The 23778-nt window shown below is 38.8% G+C and overlaps 1 protein-coding gene across 1 annotated transcript in view; it reads right to left on the bottom strand.

Moving 5' to 3' along the window:
- Positions 1–23778, bottom strand: part of ASTN2 (astrotactin 2) — a 1158830-nt gene that overhangs the window by 814681 nt on the left and 320371 nt on the right. The window contains exon 5 of the mRNA XM_069073820.1: positions 7883–8032. Within this exon, the coding sequence (XP_068929921.1) occupies positions 7883–8032 (150 nt within the window). The remainder of the gene's footprint in view (positions 1–7882; positions 8033–23778) is intronic.

Raw genomic sequence — 23778 nt, 5'->3', positions numbered from 1 at the left:
CTACTGCAATTTAGCACCTTCTGCACAAATTATTGTTGTGGAGAGTTACCAGGAACAGTGGGAGGTTAAGGGTCTTACCCAGGGTCACATAGAAAACAAATTGAAGAGGCAAGGCTCCTCTTTCTAATCCTGAGGTTTACTCTCTAACCATAATGCCATGTTGCTGCTCACTTCCATGTTATTTCTCCCAATAGAATGGAAGCTCATTGAAGGAAAGAGCTATTTTATTTCTCTCTTTGTATCCTCAGTGTCAGGCACAAAGAAGATAGTTAATAAACACTTGTGGACTCAGCAGGTTGAAAATTGAACTTGATCACCCTGAAGGTCCATTTCCTGCTGCAAATGTATGATGTGAACTAAGAAATGTTGCCTTGATGTAGTAACACTTTGTATGCCTCATTCCAGTTCTATGGTAGAACTGGGAAAGTCATGCTACCTCTATGAGTCTCAGTTTCCCCACCTGTAAATTGAAATACTACTACAATACCTAAGACACTGTATTATTATTATTTTTTTTTTTGCTTATTTTTCTGGAGAGGGAAGGGCTGGGCAATTGGTGACTTGGCCAAGATCACACAGCTAGTAAGTTTTAAGTGTCTGAGGCTGGATTTGAACTCAGGTCCTCCTGATTCCAAGGCTGGTGCTCTATTAACTGTGCTACCTAGCTGCCCCTACACTGTATTATTTTGAAGATCAAATGATAAAGTGTGTGTAAAAATCTATTGACAACTTCATGGTCATATAAAGCCTTTTAATGACAGTGTCAGATGATTATAAGGACTCTGATTACAGAACCTAAGTCAGGATTTCAGAACTAGTAAAGATGATCTAGTCCAATTATCTCATTTTACAGAGGAACAAAAATGCCCAGAGGTAAAGTGACTTACCTAAGGTCACAAAGGGAACCAATGGCATTCAAGACTAGAACCCAGATCTCAATTCCTTGGCCTTTCTCTTGCTTCTGAATTTGGCTGCCTCAAAGTCCTGACCTAGCCAAGCTCTAGGGAGGCTCCCACTTCATAAGGAATGTTTCACAGGCTTAACTACTGCCCATAGGTGGGGAGCAGCTGCTTAAAGGAAAATTAGAGATTGGCCCACAGGGTGTCTTGTAGCATGGTCCACTATCTTAGGAAAGAGATGCTCTTTCTGGTAACTGGCTGTTCAATATTTAAACACAGCCGTAGCCAAATAAGCCAAATAATTTAAAACCATTAAAGTCTCTGAATATTGTCTTCAAACTAAGTGAATAATTTATGGGCTGAGCTGTAATAAAAGGAAAACCTAACACAAGGGAAACACACCCAGAATAAGAGATCGGGTTTCAGACTTATAAATAAATGAACACGCTCCATGGGTAAACAGGCCAGACAATGTTTCTGTCTTGGGGTGTACACTTGTCACCAGGGAACTGAAAGGCAAATAGCCATGGAATAAGACTGGTGCAGCTTGGCATCTGGTTCAGGATGGAGGCTGGAGATGTCTGTTCTTTGGGCAACTAGAAAGATGTCCTCCACACATAATCCCAGAAGATAGCACTTAAATCTTGCTTTGAACTCCTGGGATTAGTCCTAGAATATGTTCATTAGCAATTTTTTATGCATGGTACTATGTTAATACTCCTAGGAATAGGTTAAACTTCTTAGTAAAAACAGACCTCAGACATCAAGCACAGTGCTCTACAAATTACTTGCGACAAACTGAAATAATTAGATTGATTGCCACACAATAAGCTTACAATTTGTATCTTCAAAAAAGCTTATACTATATAATATGTCCTCATTTTTCTGCAGTAATTTGTTTTACATTGTTTGACATTGAATTTAGATGATTTTGACACGTATGCTTTAATTTTTCCATCATGAAACCACACCACATTGGGAACTAAGTGTATATTTCATAAACAATTCATTTTTCTAAGTCTGGCTTTGATTATTGTTCATTAATTTCTAATGAGGTTTAAATCTGGTGAATTTTCAGGAAATAAAAGCATGTTGGTTTCCACCTTTTGTATAAATTTCTTGGTGATCTGTGGCATGGTACAATGCTGTCTTCCTGTATTTATTCCTCCAGTTGGAAATTTCTGTAATGTTGGAACAGCTGCTTCTAAGAATTTTTTCTTGTCCTCTTTTGATGAAAATATTTAATAGAGTTTATCATTTGCCCATAGGGAACAAAATTTTCATATTTATTTGAAGTAAAAGTAAATAAATATTCTAAATATATTGGGGGGAGGTATGTACTTTTATAGTTTGATGATGATGTTTTAGAGTCTGATGAATCTTATAGACTGACCTGGACTTTTTTCTGACAACAATTTTGTTATAGCTTTGAATAAAAAAATTGAGTTTAATCAATAAAAATTACCATTTTCAAATCCTCAGCACTCATTTTTATATCTTTTTTGTGACATGTTTTTCTTCACATCAATAATGAGTTTTGCTATCTATTTTGCTTTTTTTTTCAAACTGGTCTTCTCATTGTTCTTTCAAATTTGAGAAGCCTAGACCACACTGAAAAGGATCTCTTAACACACCTGCTCTAGCTGCCCAGCACCTCTAAAGGTTGTTTTTTTTTTTGTCCCTGAGAATTCATTAGACTATTTTACAGCAACAGTTTGCCAGTTTGTGGAACTTTTTCCATTTTCAAATTCATTTTCCTCTGTGCTTGGGTGTGAGGGACACTTTTTCATTGAGCTTGAATTATCCTTGAAATGCTGACTTCCCCATACCACCACCAACTGCAATATCTCTAAAAATCACTGAGCTGTTCTTGTTAAAATCTACAAGTGCCACATAGAAATATCCATTCTCAAACAACAGCAACAACAAAGAATTAAAAACACACAAAAAATAGAACAATGAAACTTTCGTAGAGCATAAAATAGAACCCTCAATTGACAGAGAACTAACTAAGGGTGGGGAACTCATTTCAATCTGGTTTCATCTGGTCAAAGTCAGACATTCTGAGTCAGCCTAGCATTAGCAGAAGCACCTAAATATGACCACTGCTATCACAAAAAACAACTCTATTAAAATTATTGGTTGCCCCAAATAATTTGCACATTATAACATCCCTGACAAACAATCACCTAGTGTCTAGTGATCTTTTACTGATCATATTATCCTAAGGCAGTCCCCTTCTTCTCTGAATGATTCTCAATTGATGGGCAAATGGTCATCAGAAAAATACGGTGGGGGGGAGACAGAGAGAGATCACAGATTCATAAAAATAGAAGAGATAGAAGAATATAAATAGAAGCGACTACATTTGTAGATCAGGCCTACGAATGAAACCCACATGCTCTGGCTTTAAGTCTAATGTTCTTTCCCTTCTATTACTCTGATTGTGCCCACCCTCTTGCCCTTGGGTATATGAACATCCAAATCACCAAGAATGGCTAGACATCTTTATGTTTTCATCTTAAAATCTCTTGACTTTATCTCTTGTTCTTCACTCCTTTCCCTCAGTTCCTGACAAAGAGGTGGTCCTTCTTGTAAAAGCTAAACCCTATATATGAACCCTTGTCCCAACCTATCCTTTTAGTCCTACTGAACGCTGCTCTCCTTCTCACACTCTCTGGTCCAGCCAAATTTACTTTCTCTTCCTGGCACGTGCCACTGTCTCTGTTCTGTGTCTGTTACTTTGTACTGCTCACCCCCAGTACCTAGAACATACTCTACATTTACCCCTGCCTTAAAGATTGCCTCTCCTGCATGATTCCATGCCTGATCCCTCTAAATGCAAGCATTGTCCCTGCCTTGTCCACATCTGCCTTCACTTTGTTATTTATGTGTGTATTTAGTTGATTTTTTCAGATGCATCTGACTCTCTATCACCACAATGGGAATTTTCTTAGAAGATATATTGCAGTGATTTGCCATTTCCTTCCTTAGCTTATTTTATTTTTTTTTTTTGAGGGCAGTTGGGGTTAAGTGACTTGCCCAAAGTCACATGGCTAGTAAGTGTGTCAAGTGTCTGAGGTTGGGATTTGAACTCAGGTCCTCCTGACTCCAGGGCCAGTGCTCTATTCACTGCACCATCTAGCTGTCCCCTTAGCTCATTTTACAGATGAAGAGCTGAGGCAAACAGGATTAAGTGATTTACCCAGAGTCATACAGCTAGTAAAAGTCTAAACCCAGATTTAGACTCAGGAAGAATCTTCCTGACTCCAGGCCCAGCACTCTATACACTGTGCCACCTAGTTGCCTGCTTAATATTTACATATGTATTTGTCATCTCTTTTATTCGAATGTAAAGTCCTGGTAAATAGGATTATTTTATTATTTGTACTTATATTTCGACTTCCTTACATAGTACCTGACAAATAGTAGGCATTTAATAAATGCTTTGTACTGATGGACATATTGATTCTTGAAGCTTTCTAGAGATGAAGTTTCCATGATGTCCCTATTCTAGGGTTTGGGTTTGTTGGTTTTTTGTTTTTGTTTTTTTTTTGCTTTTTGGAGGGGGGGAAGGTAGGGGCAATTAGGGTTAAGTGACTTGCCCAAGGTCACGTGTCTAGTTTTGTGCTATTCTAGGGTTTGATCCTCTAAATGTTAAAGTTCTCCTTTCCATCCACCCCAAATTTCTCCTGTTTCAAATGAACCCTATTTCCTTTTGTTCAGTCATCCCTGGACAACTCCTTAGCATCTGACCCCCACAGACTTTGAAGATGACATTTAATTCTTTTTATTCCTTCTCCTTTAGAGCTAAATGAATATATTATGCTCTTTAATATCAACTGTGCTTTCTACACAGGAGACAAAGCGAGATGAAAGCAATGGACATGGTTTTAATGATGCTCTAAACTCGGCACGATTGTCTCTGTACCGCCAACTCCATCTGCTAGAAATCACTGGGCACCTCGTCTGGGGAAGGACAGAGATTAATGAACCACAGCCATGCCAGGTGCTCCCTCTGAACCAGGCCAAAAGGCTAACTGTTATCAGGGAGGCTTTGGGGAGCAAAGATTATCTATCTAAAAGACAGTAAAGCCCTTCAGTAGGTTGGACTCTAAGAATTCAAAATTTGTACAGACTGAGACAATGAATGGGCTACAGATTATCTCCACTTCTTCAACTTCTACTCAATCAATCAACAAGTATTTATTTAGTAATTTCCTATTCTGTGCCAAATAATGTGTTAGATTCTGGGGATAGAAAGATAAAAATCAGTAATTCCTACCTCCCAGGAGCTTAACTTCTAATGGGGTTAGGGGAATATGTACATATATAACTTTATATAAAATATAAATGAGGGAAATGTGGGGGGGGAGATGAGGGGCAGGAACAATTTCATATAGGAAGCGGCACTTGAGTTGACTGTAAAAGAAATTAACTAGGTCTTCCAAGATGTTGAGGTGTCTGGGAGCAGATTTAAGGAAGGAGAGATAACCAGTGTCAAAGTAGAAAGTCATGGAGAAAGGAAATGGAGTGTTCCATGAGCAACAGAAAGAAAGCCACTTTGGATGGATTGTAGAGTGTGTCAAAGGGAGTGATGTTTAATAAGGCTAAAGGAAGAGAGTTTGTGCAGCAAATTGATTCTGTAAATAATTTCAAAAGGAGTGAATGTTCTAGATCAGCCTACAGTATTTCTGAAGCATCTCTTTGAATGACAATTAATGTGTTAACTCAAACTGATTTTTATCCTGTTCAGTAAAGCAGGTTCCCTAGGAACTTCTAACTAGAAAATCTTGGCTAGTCAATTGTCCAAATTACGATTATTATTTGGGCCTTAAAAATGACATAGCTATGAGCATGTTTTATAATTAAAATTGCTTTTTTCCCTCAAATTAGGGAGGATAGACTGCTCCATAAGAACCAGTCAAGCCTCTAAAAGCAAAGTAGGGAGAAGGCAGAGAAACCAGCCTAGGTTGAGACTAAGCCAGATCATTCCATACTTCATATAATCATAGAATCTCTGAGTCAGAATGGAACTTCAAGATCATTTAGTCTAATCTATAGCCAAATAGGAAAATGCTATTCAGTGTTCCTGACAAGTGGCCATCTGATTTTTACTTGAAGACTTTCGTGGTACAAAATCTACTGTTTCCTAAGGTAGGCCATTTCATCTTAGGATAGACAATTATTAGTAAATTCTTTTATTTTTTTTCTTTTTATTAATAAGAATTTTTTTATTTTATTCCGTTTTCTGCTTCTGATCTTTTTATTTATTTTATTTTTAATTTATTGGAAAAAACAAGCATTTCCATAACATAGTATACTAAAAAAGATGACTGCAATACAAAACTGCAAATCTGTAGTGTACAATTTGCTATTCCCTTTAAATATATAATAAAGTTATCATGTAAATTAATTTTTCCCTTTATTCCCTCCCCACCTGCCCTAGAGATGGCTACCGTTAGACACAAATGGAACATGAAACCTATCTCTGTTTCCTTCTTTCCCCTACTCTTATTTTTGCCTTCCTGAAAGAATATGAACACAATATATACTTCAAATGCTTGAAGAAAACTAATATGCCCATTCCTTAACCTTCTCTTCTTCAAGTGAATCATTCCAAGTTCTTTCAACCAATCCAGGTGTCATATGGTGGAAATTATTCTGACCGTACTGGTGCCCCTCCTCCAGACGCATGCTAGTTTTCAATGCTTATCCAAAACAATAATCTCTAGAACCAAATAATTTGTATTCATCATGATCCTAGGCAAGGTGGGCATAGAGACAGTTGGATACATAAGACTTAGATACATGAAATAAATATAGAACTATTCAGGAAATTAAAATAACATATGATTAAGGTTGTCCATAATATAAACATTAAAGGAATTCAGAAGAGGGAGAAGTTGGCATGGCCTGAAATAGTCAAAGAACTTTTAATGAAGAAGAAAGCTGTTGGGATGGGCCTTGAAAACTCGGCAGAATTTGGAAAAATGGAGAAGTGGGCATGTCAGTGGGAAAACTAAAGCAGAAGCAGAACTTAGCATGAAATTTTACACACATACACGTGTATACACACACACACACTTATTTATGGGAAATGGATAGTAGACAAGAAGAGACAATGAGGAGAAGAGCCTAAACAGAGGGTAAGTTCAGAGAATTCATGTAATATAAGGCTATAGTGATAAGGGAGATGAATGTCAGGCCCAAGGTTAAGATCTATGATTCCAACTTCTGAACTCACTTATGGTATTCTGCCCAAGCTCAAATTAAGGTTTTGGTTTAACTACTGAAGAACTGCACTTCAGAGAGGTTCGATGACATCACCCAAATCAAATATACTCTCAAGGCTACATCAGGAATTAAAATCTGCTTTTTATTGGGTTTGGGGTATTTTTCTGCTGTACTTGTATTTCCCACTGTCAGCTAATCAAATATTAAAGGGATCAAATGCAGAGCTGAAAGGGAAATAAAGTTCATCTAATCTAACTCCATTTTGCAGAAGAAGAAACCAAGGCTCAACAAAAATTACTGACTTAGTCAACGTCCCACACAGATGGTATGTGGCTGGTAGTAGATGGTAATCATGCCTCTGGGTAGTACTGAGTACAGGAAAGGGAAGCTAGGGAGAACAGAGCTATAAGTGAGAGGAATAATATATTACAATGTACTCAATGTACATTGAGAAGAAGGTAGTAAGTTATTTTGTTATTGTTTTTTCTTTCTGTTATTTGTTGAATCAAGACCTTTGATAGCAATTTTTTTCCTGACTAGTAAAAGTGTTTCCATGGACTTATGTGGAAACATGTATTTTTGGACATGTTTTGGGTACCATCCCTGTTTTGTGGTAGTGAATCCTTTGGTTGGATTAAACTAGTCCAAGTGGCATCAGGTATATAGTTGTAAGGGGTTTGAGGTCATGCCCTTTGACTTCTCTGGTCAGAGGGAGGATGGTACAACTAAATTCTGGAGGGTCCTACCTCTGGACTTGCTCCTTCTCTTCCGTCTTCCTGATGATGCGTTACGGAGAGCTGGCTGGAGCTGGCCGATCTCGATGGGTGTATTGGTACGGAAACTCTCCTTGAACTTCTGCATCAGGGATTCCACGGTTTCCTGAGTCACCTCAGCAGCTATAGGGTGGGCAATGGGACCAACATTAAAGTGGAGTGGACACTCAATATGATATAGGCTGCCAGCCCTAGACCCCACCCTCATACCCAATCATACTAATGATGATAATAAAGTAACACCTCTAATAATCACAATTCAATTGTCATAAATAATATCTAGAGGTTTTGAACTGGAAGAGATCTGGAACAATGAAATTTTAGAGATGGAAGAGACTTGGAACAATGGAATGTTAGAGCTGGAAGGTACTTGGAACAATGGGATGTTAGAACTGGAAGGGACCTTGGAACAATGGAATGTTAGAGCTAGCAGGGACCTTTGACTAATGGAATTCTAGAACTCTAAGGGACTTTGGACCATAGTATCCTAGAGCATAAAGCAAATAGGAGTCAGTGAACAGCAAATATTTACAGTATTCACTGATTATAAAACCCCAAATCTTAGGCTCATTACCATCATGCAGTAACTAAGTGATTGAACAAGTACAGTAAAATAACACTGGCATTAAAACAAGTCACTTGGAAGAAAATAATTAGCTAACCATCATGTTTTCCCCCTCATCCCACTGTGCCCTCAGAGCCAAACTGGATTGGTATCAATAGAGTTAGTCTACAAGAAAGTTTTAAAATGGGAGGGAGCTGAAAGGGACCTGTGAAAGACAAAAAAAAGTTTGGAAGTGCAGAGGAGAAAGGAAAGAACAAAAGGTGAGACAAAAGAAAAGAACCAAGTGGGGCAAAGGAAGGGAGCTAGATATAAATAATAGGAAGAGAGAAGAAACACACACACACACACACACCATGGCATTGGACCATTTTTGTTAGGATTCCTAAGAGAAGCTCTTCGTAGAAATAATCAGAGCTAGCTGGCCCTCCTTCCTCTTCTCCCTCCCCTCTGAAGGCTCAGTAGTTTCACCCTCAAATACCATACCCCAGAGTTATAGACAGCCCAGTGCCATGAGATGGCTGGACATGTTAATGATGCCTGTTTTTTTGAAGGGGTTTCACCAGCCCTGGAGATAATACACCTGAAATGTCTTAGAAATGCTGATTTCTAAGGAGCTCCATTCCAGGGCATGCTTATCGGCTCAGACAGATACGTCTATAGGACAGACTGATACTCAGGAGGCAGAAGCGACTGGGCAGACACACATTTCTGACAATATGCAGGAGGCTCAGGGCAGCATCCCTGAGACCCTGTCTGTTGGGAAAAGCTGTGTTTGCTAAAGAGGAGAGCAGAATTGGTAATGCAAATTAACAAGCTGGATGTATTATTGTTTCCTCCTTCCCTCTCCCCCTACACCTCCTTCTTTCCTACTTTCCTTATTCAGAGTTCTTTAACTCCTTGATGTCCAGGAGTAAGACTTAAACTATTGCGTAATACAGAAAGGACCACAAGATGCTGAACACAGCTCTCATAGTACACCTTTGATGCCAAGGTATCAGAACACCTGGGAAAGGAGTACCTAGGAGCTGTGAAGGTCAATTCCATGAATCCTCTATGAATAAGACTGAGAGAGAAAAAGTAAACAGATCAAAGTCATGGAGTTAATAATTAGAAGAGCCACAGTGTCTTTGTGTCCTGAGCTGGCCCTAAGCAAAATATTTTCTGTTGAGTAGGGGGCTCATCCTTGGTGTATCATCTGTATTGTATGCTTCTTATACCGCTCCTATTTTTCCAGTTTCCCAGATCCTTGTCTCCCTAGACCTTCCCTATATATTCTTAACCTTTCCCTACCCTATCAAAAGGAGCTTGTCATATATTCCATTCTCTCAGGGTCCATCTCAGTGCTCCATGACAGGTATCTAAATATAACCGACTATTTGCCCCAGTACCCAAGCAAATATTAATGCCTTCATGTATTGCCACTCCAACATAGCATACTTGTACTGAATAGAGGATCTCTGGATATAAAAAACCTTACCTCAATTCCCTTGTGAATGAACGTATTCATTCTTTCAAAAAATATTCACTGAATGGCTATGCTATAAAAGATTTTCCAGTAGGCCTTATGTGGGATGGGGGTAGGAATTACAAAAAGGACTGAGGAAAAGTTTCTTTCCTTAAGAACAATGTATTTGGGGGCAGCTAGGTGACAGTGAATAGAGCACAGGCCCTGGAGTTAGGAGGACCTGAGTTCAAATCCATCCTGAGCCCAGGAGGTTAGTGACTTATTCTGAATTACAAAGCTCTTAAGCAGCACCATCAGACTTAACCATAGGTCCTTTGAGTAATCTAGGATATGTGTATATGTGTGTGTGTGTTTGTTTTTACTTTACCCCACTATCAAACACCAACTCACCCTCTAGAATGGGAGATACAACACATACATAAATAATGAAAGTGCTAGCTAAATGTGAAAGTTTATTTAAGAGAGGTACCTTATGTGGTGTTAGGTTGTTGTTGTTTTTTTTTTGGGGGGGGAGGGTGAGGATTTGTTCGGACTTAATAGCACCAGGAAGGCTTCTTGGAGGAAGTGGCATTTAAATTAGACTTTGAAGAACGACTGGGAAATCAGTTTCTTAGAGTTAGAAGGTAAATCAAAGGTCATCTAGCACAATCCATAAACACAAAAGAATCCTCTCTACAGAATATCCGACAAGTCTTCATCCTGGCCCAGCTAGAAAGCTACCTGTCAAGACCTCCCACTACCTGAGGATGATGAGGTAGAAAAGAGTGCTAGAGGCAGACGAAGTAAGGTGTGGATGAGATAGATCTGAGATAAGACCTGGTTGAGACCAGCCAGGAAAGTGATCAAAGAAAACAATTGTTGTGGATACAAATGATGCCCTAAGGGTTAAGAGCTGCTTTTTAGTACTTTGTGAAGCCCCTAGCTTATTCTATAACCTAAAGGCATCCTAAAGTCCTTTTCCCCATTATCTTGAACCTGTACCAAAAGAATTGCTGTTGTCTCCCTTATCCTGTATCCCCCAGGTCCTTTAATTCTTAAACTGTATCCTTCTGCTCTATCCTTAAACCCTTAAACCATAAAGAATCCCCTTTGTCTTCTTCATACTCTCCTTTCTTGTCTTTAATCTTTAATCTCTACAAAAACCTTTAAAACTATATCCCCAATCTGAAACCTCTATATAAGCATAACACCCCCAAATATTGGGATCTCACTTAGCTTTCTTGCTACGGAGGACCGTGATGCTTTTTCATGTAAAATAAAAAGCTGCAATTGGCTAAATGAGAAGGTCTAAGCGAATTCTTTCACATCTGAACCATGCTCTGCCAAAGCTCTGCTCTCAACAGTGAGGCAGCCCTTTCTACTTTGGGACAACTAATTATTAGGGAGTTTTTTTTTAAATACCAAACCTAACTTTACCTTTCTGCAACTTGCAGACATTATTCCTAGTTCTTCCCATGGGACTGAAGCAGAACAAGTTTAAAGGAAGCTGGTAGAACAGGGGATAGAATGCTGGGTAAGTTTTGAGTTCAAATCTAGCCTCAGACACTTAAAGGTGTGTAATGTTGGGCAAGTCACTTCCTTTTTTCCCTCAGTTTCCTTAGCTGTAAAACAAGGATAGTACTACTACTTACCTCCCAGGGTTGTTGTGAGGATTAACTGAGAAAATGTTTGTAAAAAATAGTTCGCATAGTGCGTGGAACATAGTAGGAATGTTTCTTCCTTCTTTGCCTGCCCTTTCCCACATGACAATTATTTAGATACTTGAAAGTATCTATTATATCTCAACCAAGATTGCTCTCAGCAAGGCTAAACATTTTCATTTACCTTTACTCGTTATGGGATCACCAATTTATAGCTTATAGGGGATCTACACTAGAGATAACTTAGACCAAAGTCCATATCAGAGGTGAGGTAACTGAGCCCCAGGGAATTTAAGGGTCTTTCCCATGGTCACTCAGAGGGTACCCAGCAGACTCAGGATCCTTACAAGGCATGATTTTGAGGCTTTTCATCATCTTGGTTTCCATCATCTGGATACTCTCTGGCTTATCAATTCCCTTCAGAATTGAAGAAACTGAGCCCTCTTCTACTGATGTAATCTAACCAGGGCAGAATACCTGACCAGTTATGAACAGGATTATTGCCTTCCTGGGCCTCTCAATGCAACATAGGGCTATATCGTCTCTCTTGGCTGCCAAAGCTTACTATTAACATTGAACTAGGATCCTGCTAAAAACCCCAAATCATTTTTCAAATGAACCATTATCTAGTCATGCTTAAGTAATCTTGTACCAGTGAAGGTGATTTTTGAATCCAACTTTAAGACTTTATACCTATCTAAATTAAATTTCACCAGAGTAAATTCAGTCTATATTCCTAATCCATCAAAAGCATTTTGAATTTTGACCCTTATCCAGTGTATTAGCTATCCCTCCCAGATTTGCATCATCTGCAAATTTGATAAGCATGCCATCTGTGCCTTTATACCCATAATTAATTTTAAAAATGTTAAACAACACAGAGCAAAGCAGAGATTCTGGGAGCCCTTCACTTAAGATTTTCTAAATCGTTTTCAAGTTATTAATGGCTACTCTTTAAGTAGAGTCATACAACCCGTTTTGAACTTACTCAATCATACTATCATCTCCTCTTAAATTTCTCCATCATTCCCCATAAAAATAGGAAATCCTTGCTCAAATGCTCTTCTAAAATCTACATACACAATGCATTTGGAGTCCCCATGATCTACCAATCAGTGTTCATATCAAAAACAGAAATGAAGATAGTGTGGTATGACATGTTTTTGATGAAGCCTGTCTGATATTGACTGTCTGATCACTGCTTCTTTTTCTAGATGTTCACTAACAACCTTATTAATAAAACATTCTGTATCTTCTCTAGAAATTAAAAATCAAGGTTTAGGTAATGCAAGAACAAATTATAAAGACAGGAAAACAGGGCATTTGGGGAGTAGAGCAACTGAAGATCAGGGTGTATATGAGGAAGCAGGAGATAAGGCTGTGTGAGTAGTGTGGATACAGAATGTGAGAGGATCCTGAATGCTCATTTAATACATTTGGACTTTGTTCATTAAGCAATAGGGGGTTATTTTTGAGTGGCAAAAGGTCTCATGATCTGAACTATGAAGCTGGGCAATATATCAGGTAGGTTTGTGTGGAATTGGGATGGGGAAGACTAATCAAGGTGCATGGAAGGTGGTAAGAGAGGTCAGGTGACTTCAATAGTCCAGCCAATGGTAGCAAGTTCCTTCAAATGGTTGGGAATGGTTGATGATGACAACATTGAGCCATTCCCACTGGTTCATGATCAGAAATATTCATAGGATGATGGTATTATAGTGCTTTAAGGTTTACAAGGTGTTTTATAAATATTATCTAATTTGATCCTTGTAACAACCTTATGAAGTATGGATTATTATTATACCCATTTTACCAATGAGCAAATTATCAGGCAGCCAGAAAGAGGTTGTGACTTGCCTGAGGTCACACAGCTAATACTCTCTGTGGCAGGATTTGAGCTCAGGTCTTCCTTACTAGTTCCAATGCATTATAGCTACTTCTACCTATGAGATCAAGGAGGTAGTACAGAGCTTCTAGCTCTAGAGTGGGGTGGGGAATCTATGGCCTCAACACCACATGTGGCACTCTGAATCCAAACTTCATGTCCTGTGAAGTGTGGATTCAATCAAAGGGTTGCACTTAAGGACTAGAGGGCCACATGTGGCCTCAAGGCCATAGGTTCCCCACCCCTGCTCCAGAGCCTGTAGAAACCATGGAAACTGAAAGCCTGAATTCTAGGTTTATTTCATCTGTCTGTGACCTTGGGCAAGTGACATCTCCTCTCTGTTCTTCAGTGTCTTTCACTGGCCAAATGAGAAGTTTGGGCTACCTAATACATAATGTCCCTTATACCTCTAAGACTGTATGATTTCCTCCACACCTAATTGACGGAGGGGATGAGAGGGAGGCAGAGAGACTTTGACCAAGATGACACAGCCTGTAATTTTAAACACATATATCACAGTGTGCGTATACATACATGTATACACATATGTAGAGATACATGTATGCATGTATCTCTATGTAGGTGTATATATACACATGTACTTCTATACATATGTACATAGGTGTATGAACATATTTGCAAAGATGTATATGTACACATACATACATATATATGCATATAGATACATATATGTATATACTTAAAAGTATTCAAAAAAGCTGTGTTTATTCCTCATAACCCCTCCTAAATTCCCCCTGTTGTGAACAGGGAGACACTAACCTATCAGTCTTGCAAACTCAACAGATGGAGTTTGAACTGAGCAGCACAGAAAAACTGTAAAAGCAAAGTAGGGAGAAGGAAAAAAAATCTAACACCCTCGGAATTGACAAATGAGAGACTGTCATGCTTAATGGGAACAAATGACAGTGGCCTGCAGAAGAGAGTATCTATGGGATTCCCCCAGGGCCCAGGTGGAGGAAGAGGAGGGTCTTAGCAGCAGGATGTATGTGTAGAGGTGTGGGGAGGCGGAGAGAGGGTGGAGACAGGATCTGCTCCTTTGCAGAGACCATGCAGGCACTAGCCATCGGATCACTGCTGAGGACTGTAGAGCAATACACACTGTGTATGCACATTGCTCATTGCCAACAACCCGCCTGTGATGACACCCATAGGCTATCATCTATCTCACTTTCCCCCCACGTACTCTGGAGCACTCTGCAATGGCTTGCTTATGGTTCTGCCTTCAGTAGCCTCACTGCATTTTTTAAGTCCCTGCTTTCATTTTGAACACTCATCAAACCAAGAACATTAGTCCTAGTGGCAGACAGCAGGATAATACAAGTTGCCACCCCTTTCTATCCTGTCTAGCAGTTAGTTCTAGGTATCCCACGGATGCAGTTCCTGTTTAACCTCTAGGAGCCCTGAAATTCCTAAACTGTTGGTCTTGTTCTCTCTTTAGGCCATCTGGTCAATGGAGCTCAATGAATCTTGACAGGAAGAAGTTCAGCTATTGTGCTTGTGTCCTCAGCCAGTAGCCCAGCTTGGCTTAAAACATCCCAATGACTCTAGTGAGACTTCATCTGTGTCAATGGGGTAGGGCAAGGGTTCAGTCTGTTTCCCCATTAATCGGTTAAGTCTCGTTAGACTAGAATGCCTGGAGTACTAGAAATAGGTGTAAATTGCAAGCCAAACACAGTAATAATCATCCACATGGCCAGCATGCAATCTCTCACTCAGTCTTCCTCTGCATGATAGCTGCTGCTCAAGCAATACCCCTAGAAGGTGTCTTTACCCACAGTCATAATCTCAGCTTCCTCTGGCACCTGAACTATGGCCTGTTATAGACCCACAAAGTACAGTTGTGCCCAGTCACTTAAATGGAATGTATATACGGCCATGGGTACTAGGCCTAAGGGTAAGATAGAATATAAGGATATACATTTCTACTTTCAGGTTTAGCTGGGGAGATAAGACATATACATAAAAACATAAAATCAGGAAGCATCTTAGAGAGACCATCTGATCCACCCTCCCACCCAAAGCAAGAATCTGTCTGAGAACACTTACAGAGAAAAGATTAATAGCAGACAGATATCTTAGGAGAAAGAGCACTAGGTAAGGAGTAGGGGCACTTGGGTTCTAGTCCTACCTGGTTGAACTGCTCTAGACCTTTCCATCATGCCTCCATGTTGGGTAATCTCTCTTACCCTCTACCCCTTTCAGTTTCCTTTTGTATGTTGTCATCCACCATTAAATTCCAAGTTTTTTGGGGGGGGCAGGGACTACCCATTTTCATATGTTTATGCCATGGATTTTTCATAGTGTCCAACACAAAGTACTTAATAAATATTTAGAGATTAATTGTCATTAATGAGCTATAGTACTTCAGGCCACCTCACTTTCTACAGCTCTTGTGTAAGAAATTCGGACTATATAACTCGAAATTTCCTACTCAACTTTAACATTCTTCATGTAAGCACAGCCTTCTGTTACATTCTTTGTTCTAAGGTCCTTTCAAGCTCTAGGTCTATATTCTATCATTCTAAGTTCTTCAGTCCTACCAAGTTATGACAATCTATGTCCAAAAGTGCCTTTCATATCTCACATCTCATAGTTCTAGGTGAAAGTTAAGTATTTCTATACATTACATCTAGAAAATGTTACTTTAGTCCATAAAAAATGACTCTGAAAACCCTGAATGCTTTGATGTTGACCTTAGTATATCACAATGCCTACAGATGGGGTATGTGACACAGATGCCTTAGACACTGAGTGGGATCAATCAGAGGGGTCACTGTGTCTAGTCCGCTGCCTTTGGCTAGGGGAATATCTATCATTCATCTGAATAACACTCACTGAGCCCCTAAGAAAGACCCTGTATCAGGCAAAAGGAGGGATTCTTCTCCAACAGTTTATCAGTCTGATTGTTCATCAGACAGGGGCCACAGGTTCAGAGGACTGACAGAGATATTGATCTTAGTAGAAGGTTTGGAAAATTGTGATTTTGGGCATCTTCTTTTCCCTTTCATGTCACCATCACTACAGGAGAAAAGAACTGGCTGAACAGAACTCAGGGCCATTATATAGTGTTATTTCCTTCATAGATCACTATGGCTGAAAAAGTCCACACCTGGTGGTCAAATTTCTGCTGCTTAGCTTTTCTTGACTTAGTCATGCAGATCCTTGGATAGCAATCTCTTAGTTCTGCCAGACATGTTCCAGGTTGGTAATATTTACTAGATCTAGGCACAATGGAATACACTAATACACACACACATACATACATATGTATATACACACACATACACATTGCTGTTATTGTTCAGTTGTTTCGGTCATTCATACCCTTCATGACCCCCATCTGGGTTTTTTTTTGGGGGGGGGAACAAAGGTACTGGAGTGATTTCCCATTTCCTTCTCCAGTAGATCCATTCTGTTAGGCAATCATAGATTAAGTCACTTGCCCAGGGTCACATACTTATGTGTCTGAGGTCAGATATGAACTTAGATCTTCCTGACTCCAGTTCCTGAGCTCTAACGACTGAGCCATCCAGCTGCCTCTATACACATACACGTGTGTTTGTGTGTGTGTGTATGTGTGTGTGGTATAGCCCTTGACCTTATGTTTCCTTTAAGCCCCAACTAAAATCCTACCTTCAATAGGAAACCTTCCCCAACACTTCTTAATTCTAGTGTCTTCCCTCTATTTGTTATTTACTTTTTTAAAATTTATTTCTCTTATATGTAATTTGCTTTTTATATATTTCTTTGAATAGTCTCCCCAATCAGACTGTAAGCTTCTTGAGGTCAGGGATATCCTTTGCCTCTTATTGTATCCTGAGCACTTAGCACAGTGATATATAGTAGGCACCTAATAAATATTTGCTGATTGATCATGAAGCTTGTATTCTAGTAGCAGAGAGTAATCATTTCTCAGACACCTCTCTGACAACTATTTTTCATCGGCTCATGAGCAACTCAAGAAATTCAGTATCATTACCTGCTATATGGACCTTATTTTTGACTCCTAAAACTACAGGATTGACTTTAATCATCTAAATGAACAGTTCTCAAACTTTTTGTCTCAGGATCTCTTAAAAAGTATGGGTGGCTAGGTGGCACAGTGAATAGAGCACCAGCCCTAGAGTTAGGAGGACCTGAGTTCAAATCCGACCTCAGAAACTTAACACAAAAACTAGCTGCGTGACCTTGGGCTAATATAACTGCTAGACATATATATATATATACACATACTTAAAAGTATTCAAAAGTCACTTAACCCCAATTGCCTTCCAAAAAAAAGGAAAAAAAATTCTTAAAAAGTATTGAGAACTCTCCCTTCCACAGAGTCTTTTATTATGAGTTACAGTGATTAATTCTTATCATATTAGAAATTAAAACATCTTAGAATTGCCATGAAAATAGTTCTGATATCATGTATCCCAAGAAAAGATCTCAGGGTCTCCTGACCATATTTTGGGACCTGCTGAAATAAACTATGAATTGGTACCTGAAGACTTCTGGCTGTTTCTAAAATAATAAGATTCACTTTCAGAGGACAGAGATTTGTGGTCTACAAAATGAGGGCTACAAGTTCTAAAGATAATTTGCGATTGGGATTGAAGAAATGTTTTAAACCATAGCAACCTTGCTGGACTGAGTATATAGCCTCCCAGGGATATTACTTGGAAGGAGACACCATGTTTTCCAAAATGTCTAATTTGTGGTATATTTATTAAACATCAAGAACATTAGTATCATAGGATTTAGAACTCAAAGGGAACATGGGGGTCTCTTAATCAAACCCTCTCACATTTCACTCAAAGAATTCTTCTTCTGTTCCTGATCTTCACTCCCCTACTGTTCTATCTAAAAAGTCTTAGGATCATAGCTATAGAATCAGAAAGAGTCTTAGAAGTTGCCTAGGGTAGCCGCTCATTTTATAGATGAGGACACTGAGGTCCAAAGGGCTTAAGTGACTTGCCCAAGGTCATTCAGATGGTAAGAAGCAGAGATGAGAATTTAGTATTCTGATGCCTAAACTAGCACATTCCCAGTTTCACTTCATAAATAATACTGGGTATTCAAAGGAGATAGAAACTACAAAAGGATGTGAGAAAATGCCCTCAAAAACCTGCTCATGCTATATATGCTGGCACAAAGAGATATGCAGCCTCAATATCTATTGCAACTCAAAAACTGATTTCAGAGAAGCATTTGATACTTCATAGTATTGATCTAACGCCCATAAAGCACCATGACTACTTGGGGAAACTGAGATTTCTAGGACTGAAATAATCTGAATTATGATGCAGGGTTAATTGATAAACATGAAAGCAAAATTCTGCAAAGAGGCAAGGGACCCCCAAAAAAACCAGAATGGGAGGGTCCTCTATTTCCTAAAAGCACTCAAAGCTTGCTAGGGAGACAGATTTCATTTGACCCAAGTATTGGGCCATGTAGCTGACAGCAGATTCAGAAGTAAGGATACAAGTGAAGGTTACTGCCAATTTCCTTTGCAAGCAGTCTCTTGGCTTTGTAGAAAGTTATCTTTCTAAACTTGATTTTCTGTCATGCCTCAGAGCCCAGAGGTGAGCTCTTCCTCACATCATTTGAACCAATTTCAGCTATTTCTGAGTTATACTTTAAAACTCCTATTTCTTTCCCTTTATTATTCTTTTAAAAGCAATTCAAGATGTATGTATACTTGGATAATTCAAGAAATGGGTAAATTTCGAGTGTTTTATTATCTACTTATCCTGTAAGGGTAAGAGAGGGGAATAGAAAGTGAGGAGAGAGGTTAAAATAACTAAGTTGTTCTAAAATTGCCTTAACACACACTGTTCAGCAAATACCGTTCTAAGAAGGACCATATACAAGGAGAGTGCAGAGCATTGTATTAGTGTGACTGAGGCTGCTGCTAATTCACTGACTTGGGGCTTCTTCTTCCTACTTGTTTAAATGGAAGACAAATACTCTTGATACCCCCAAAATAGTTATAAATTTAAACATATGAAAGTCAACAAGAGGAGGTGGTAAGAGATTTAAGGTGAAATAAATGTAACTGATTTGCAAATATGTCCCACTTCTCAATATTAAAAGCCAACGTACTATACATTTAAATATCTAGACAATGAACACTATGAGGATGAGTTAGGGTACTGCTAAGAGGTCCACAGGATTGCATCTATTGAGTTACAAGTTTCCATTTTCAGATCTTCAGTAGACAGGGAGAGAAGGATGTGTATATGTGTGTATGTGTGTGTTTTCCTGATTTATGATTTCACTGGCATGAGGCATTTCCAGTGTAGAGAAACCATTTACCAAAATTATCTTGGGTCTATTAAGCTACTATTTTGTATGTACCCAAAAATGTATAGGTTTCCTCTACCCTCCTCCTTCCCTCTATAAGTTTCCAGAGGGAAGGGATGGTCTCAATCATCTGTGTGTCCCTAGCATACAGAAGCTTAATAAATCCCTCTTCATTGATACCAATGTAGATCAACATTTGTTCTGTAATACAGTATATAGCCCCACATAATTGATGGTGGTGGGAGAAGGACTTTAGATTTGGTACTTAGGGTTAAGTGACTTGTCCAGAGTCATACAGTAAATACATATCTGAGGTGGTGGTGGTGGGAACTTAAATTAAGATCTGACTTTAAAAAGATGGAAAAGGAAAGGAGAGGAGAGGAGGAAGAGCTAAAGAAAAGGGGAAGGAGATGAGGGAGAGGAATAAAGGAAAGGAAGAAAAAGAATGGAAAGAGAAAAGTGCAAGGAGAGGGGAAGGGAAGTATAGAGGTATAAAGCCACATACGAGCAGCTTTCCAGGGGACTACTGCTGTGAACAGCTTTCAAGGTTCTGATTACATAGTATAGTGAACTCTCTATTTATTCAATAACAAATCAGAGCAAAACATTTACAGAAAATCAAGGTACAGCATTCAGAATGTTACAAATTATCACAGAAAATAAAAATACAGCATTCACCATGTCAAAACTTAACAACTTATCACTAAAATGGTCACATAGTTTCCAATACAATCATTTAATCAATCACAAAATCCTTAATTTAATCACAAAGTACAAAAGTCAAAGTTCTCCACCTCTAGGCCAGAGTAAATCATAATCTTTTCAGTCAGTACACAGTGTCCAAGTAAAGTCTTCTTTCAGCTTAACTAGAGGCTGGCTCTCAGCTTCCATGATTCATTTTCCATGGTCCCAGCTCCAACTGTCACCTAAGGTTCAAAGGCCGGCAGCTCCCAGTTCCTTGTCCAGCCCCTTGTCCAGTTCTTCGTCCCCAGGTCCCATTCCATACTTAAGTTCACAGTGTCCAGTCCACCTCAAGGCCTTCACAGTTCCTGTTTCTGGGAAGACAAAGCTCAACAGAGCCACAATAATATTTATGCACATTGCCGGCACCATCATCAATTCACTATCTGCCTGTGAAATCAATTCAGACCCACAAACAAGGTCTGAGAACTCAACACAAATCTTCAACATAGAAATCAACACAGATCCACAAACAATGTCCAAGAGGTCAGCAAAAATCATCAACAAAGAACATTCTGTTTCTTAACAGACTTGATACAAGGCTCAAAAGAAACTTGAACTGAAACAAGGTGTTAATTCAATAGGTGAAACATGGTGTGAATTACTTCTGTGCTTGCCATTTACAAGAGGGAACAGTAATAAAACAATACACATTTATTAAGTGCCTACTATAAGTCAGAGACTGTGCTAAATACTGGGAATTCAAAAGGAGGCAAAAGATAGACCCTGTTCTCAAGGAGCTCACAATCTAATTGGGGAGACATACCAAATAACATACATACATATATATATATATATATATATATATACATATATATAAACAAACTATATAGAGAATAAGTAGGAAGTAATTAACAGAGGGAGGGCACTAGAATTAAGAGGCATTGGGAAAGGCTTTCTGTAGAATGTAAAATTTTAGTTGGGACTTAAAGGAAGCCAGAGAAGCCACTACATAAAGATGAGCAAAGGAAGCATTCCAAGCATAGTAATAAACATTAACTAAGTGCCTACTTAATAAGAAGAGGAGAGAAGGAAAGGGAACAGAAGAGAGGGACAGGAGGAGAGGGATATTTTTTTCTTTTTTATATCCCCCATGAAAGCCTAGAGCTTTAGTAAATTAGTCAATGGTGGCCCTTAACAAAGGTTTAAACTTGAATTAGCCAAACATTTCTCTTTCTGATTCTGATTTAAGGATGTTTATGCATTTGTCACTTATATCTTCTAGTTCCCAAAGTTAAGGGATCATGTCTACACTTTCATTTTTATCTCCCAATGAAACATAGCACTTCAATTGCTCAGTCAACACTACTTCAACTGGTGACTGTTAATGATGACCAGAGATTACAACTGATGGGCTCTGTGTTTCCAGTTCCTGATTTAACCTGTGATGATTCCATCTCTCTCTTGTATAAATGTTTATGTGGAGATGAATATTTATATACAAATACTGATATCTTGCTAGAGAAACTGATATATGTGTGTGTATGTATATGTAGCAGCAAGCACCCCAGCATATCCAGGGTAGCTGCCAACACAGGTTCTTAGATCTGCTTTTCTAAAGGAAAGCAACTCAAAATGGGTTAACAATCTTACTTTACACACACAAAGACTTTTAAAGCCCTGAATAACTTGGATCCTGTCTACCTTGGCAGAATTTTTTACACTTTACTTTCCACTGTCCATCTTTGGGAACCAATGACACTTGCCTTCTTCCTTTTACTTGCACATGTTATGCCCCTTTAGGCATTTTCACTTATTGTTTCCCTAGTCTGGAACTCTCTCCCTCCTCATCTGAATCTCCTAGGCACCCAGGTTTCCTTCAAATACTAGCTAAAGCTCTACCTTCTGTAATTATAGTATTCTAGTGCCTACTTTATACCTCCTGCTGATCCTCTTCTCAATTTATTCTGTATATAGATAAATACATACACATACATCCATATATACATATAAACATGTGTATGGAACAAGCACTTTTTTGTTGTTTAGTCATTTTCAGTCATATACAACTGAAAAACCACATTTGGGGTTTTCTTGGCAGAGATACTGGAATGGTTTGCCCTTTCCATCTCCAGCTCATTTTATAGGTGAGGAAACTAAGGCAAACAGGGTTAAGAGACTTGCCCAGAGTCACACATCGAGTAAGGGTCTGAAGCTAGATTTGAACTCAGGTCCTCCTGACTGATTCCAGGTCTGGCATTCTATCCATTGTACTTCCCAGCTGCTCCAAGGTAAGCACTAATAAGTGTTAATTGATAGATATGAATTATATGTATATGTGTACATTTTTACACATGTATGCCTGCCCATATTTGTGTATTTATAAATATATAATCATACATACACACATCCACAGGAGTGAGGTATCAGCAGCACAGTATGAGTTGGAAACTGGCAACTTGAAGAACATGAGTTTCTAATCCCTGATCATTGCTTCAATAGCCAATCAAATAGTGTTGAGTGAGCAACTGAAGTGCTAGACTTCATTGGAAGATAACAATGAAAGAGTAGACATGGTCTGTTTGGGAACTAGAAAATATAAGTGACAAATGCATGAACACACTCAAGTCATAAACAGATAGAATGTTTGGCTAATTCAGGTAAATTCAGCAAATTTTTTAAGGGTTACCACTAAAGTACTTTTAGGCATTTGGATCAACAGTAAGATTGGTAAACTCAATCAGAAGTTTGTAGAATTTTGTATATGGATGGGATTTAGGAATATAGAATGTTAGAGTGTTAACATACAACAGACTATTGGAAGGGAACATAGAATTTTAGATTTAGGAGAGTCTTTAGAGGTTGCCTAATCCAACCCTCTTATTTTATAGATGAGGAAATCAAAGCCAAGAGAGAAGAGGTGACTTAGCCAAGGTTACACATATAATAAGTGTCAATATGGGATTTATAATAGAAATGTCTTGGCTCCAAATCCAGCATTATTTCAGCTTACTAAATTAGACAGTTCCTTAATAGGATAGTTAGGTGGCACAGTGAATAGAGCCTAGACCTGGAGTCAGGAAGGCTCATCTTCCTGAGATCAAATCTGGCCTCAGACACTTACTAGCTGTACGACCCTGGGCAAGCCACTTAACCCTGCTTGCCCTACTTTCCTCATCTGTATCAGAACTGAAAAGTAACTGAACAACAATTCCATTAATGGATAAGGAAAGTTAAAAAAGAAATGAGAAATAAATGCAAACAAAATAGGAGAAAGACTTTCCTACCGTCCCTGCGGTTCCCCTTATAATAAGCAAGGTG

Source organism: Petaurus breviceps, unplaced genomic scaffold (genome assembly GCF_028583685.1).
Source record: "Petaurus breviceps papuanus isolate PSGF00001 unplaced genomic scaffold, PetGlider_PUasm1.0 90879, whole genome shotgun sequence".
Lineage (NCBI taxonomy): Eukaryota > Metazoa > Chordata > Mammalia > Diprotodontia > Petauridae > Petaurus > Petaurus breviceps.
This window is presented reverse-complemented; position numbering and strand designations above follow the sequence as displayed.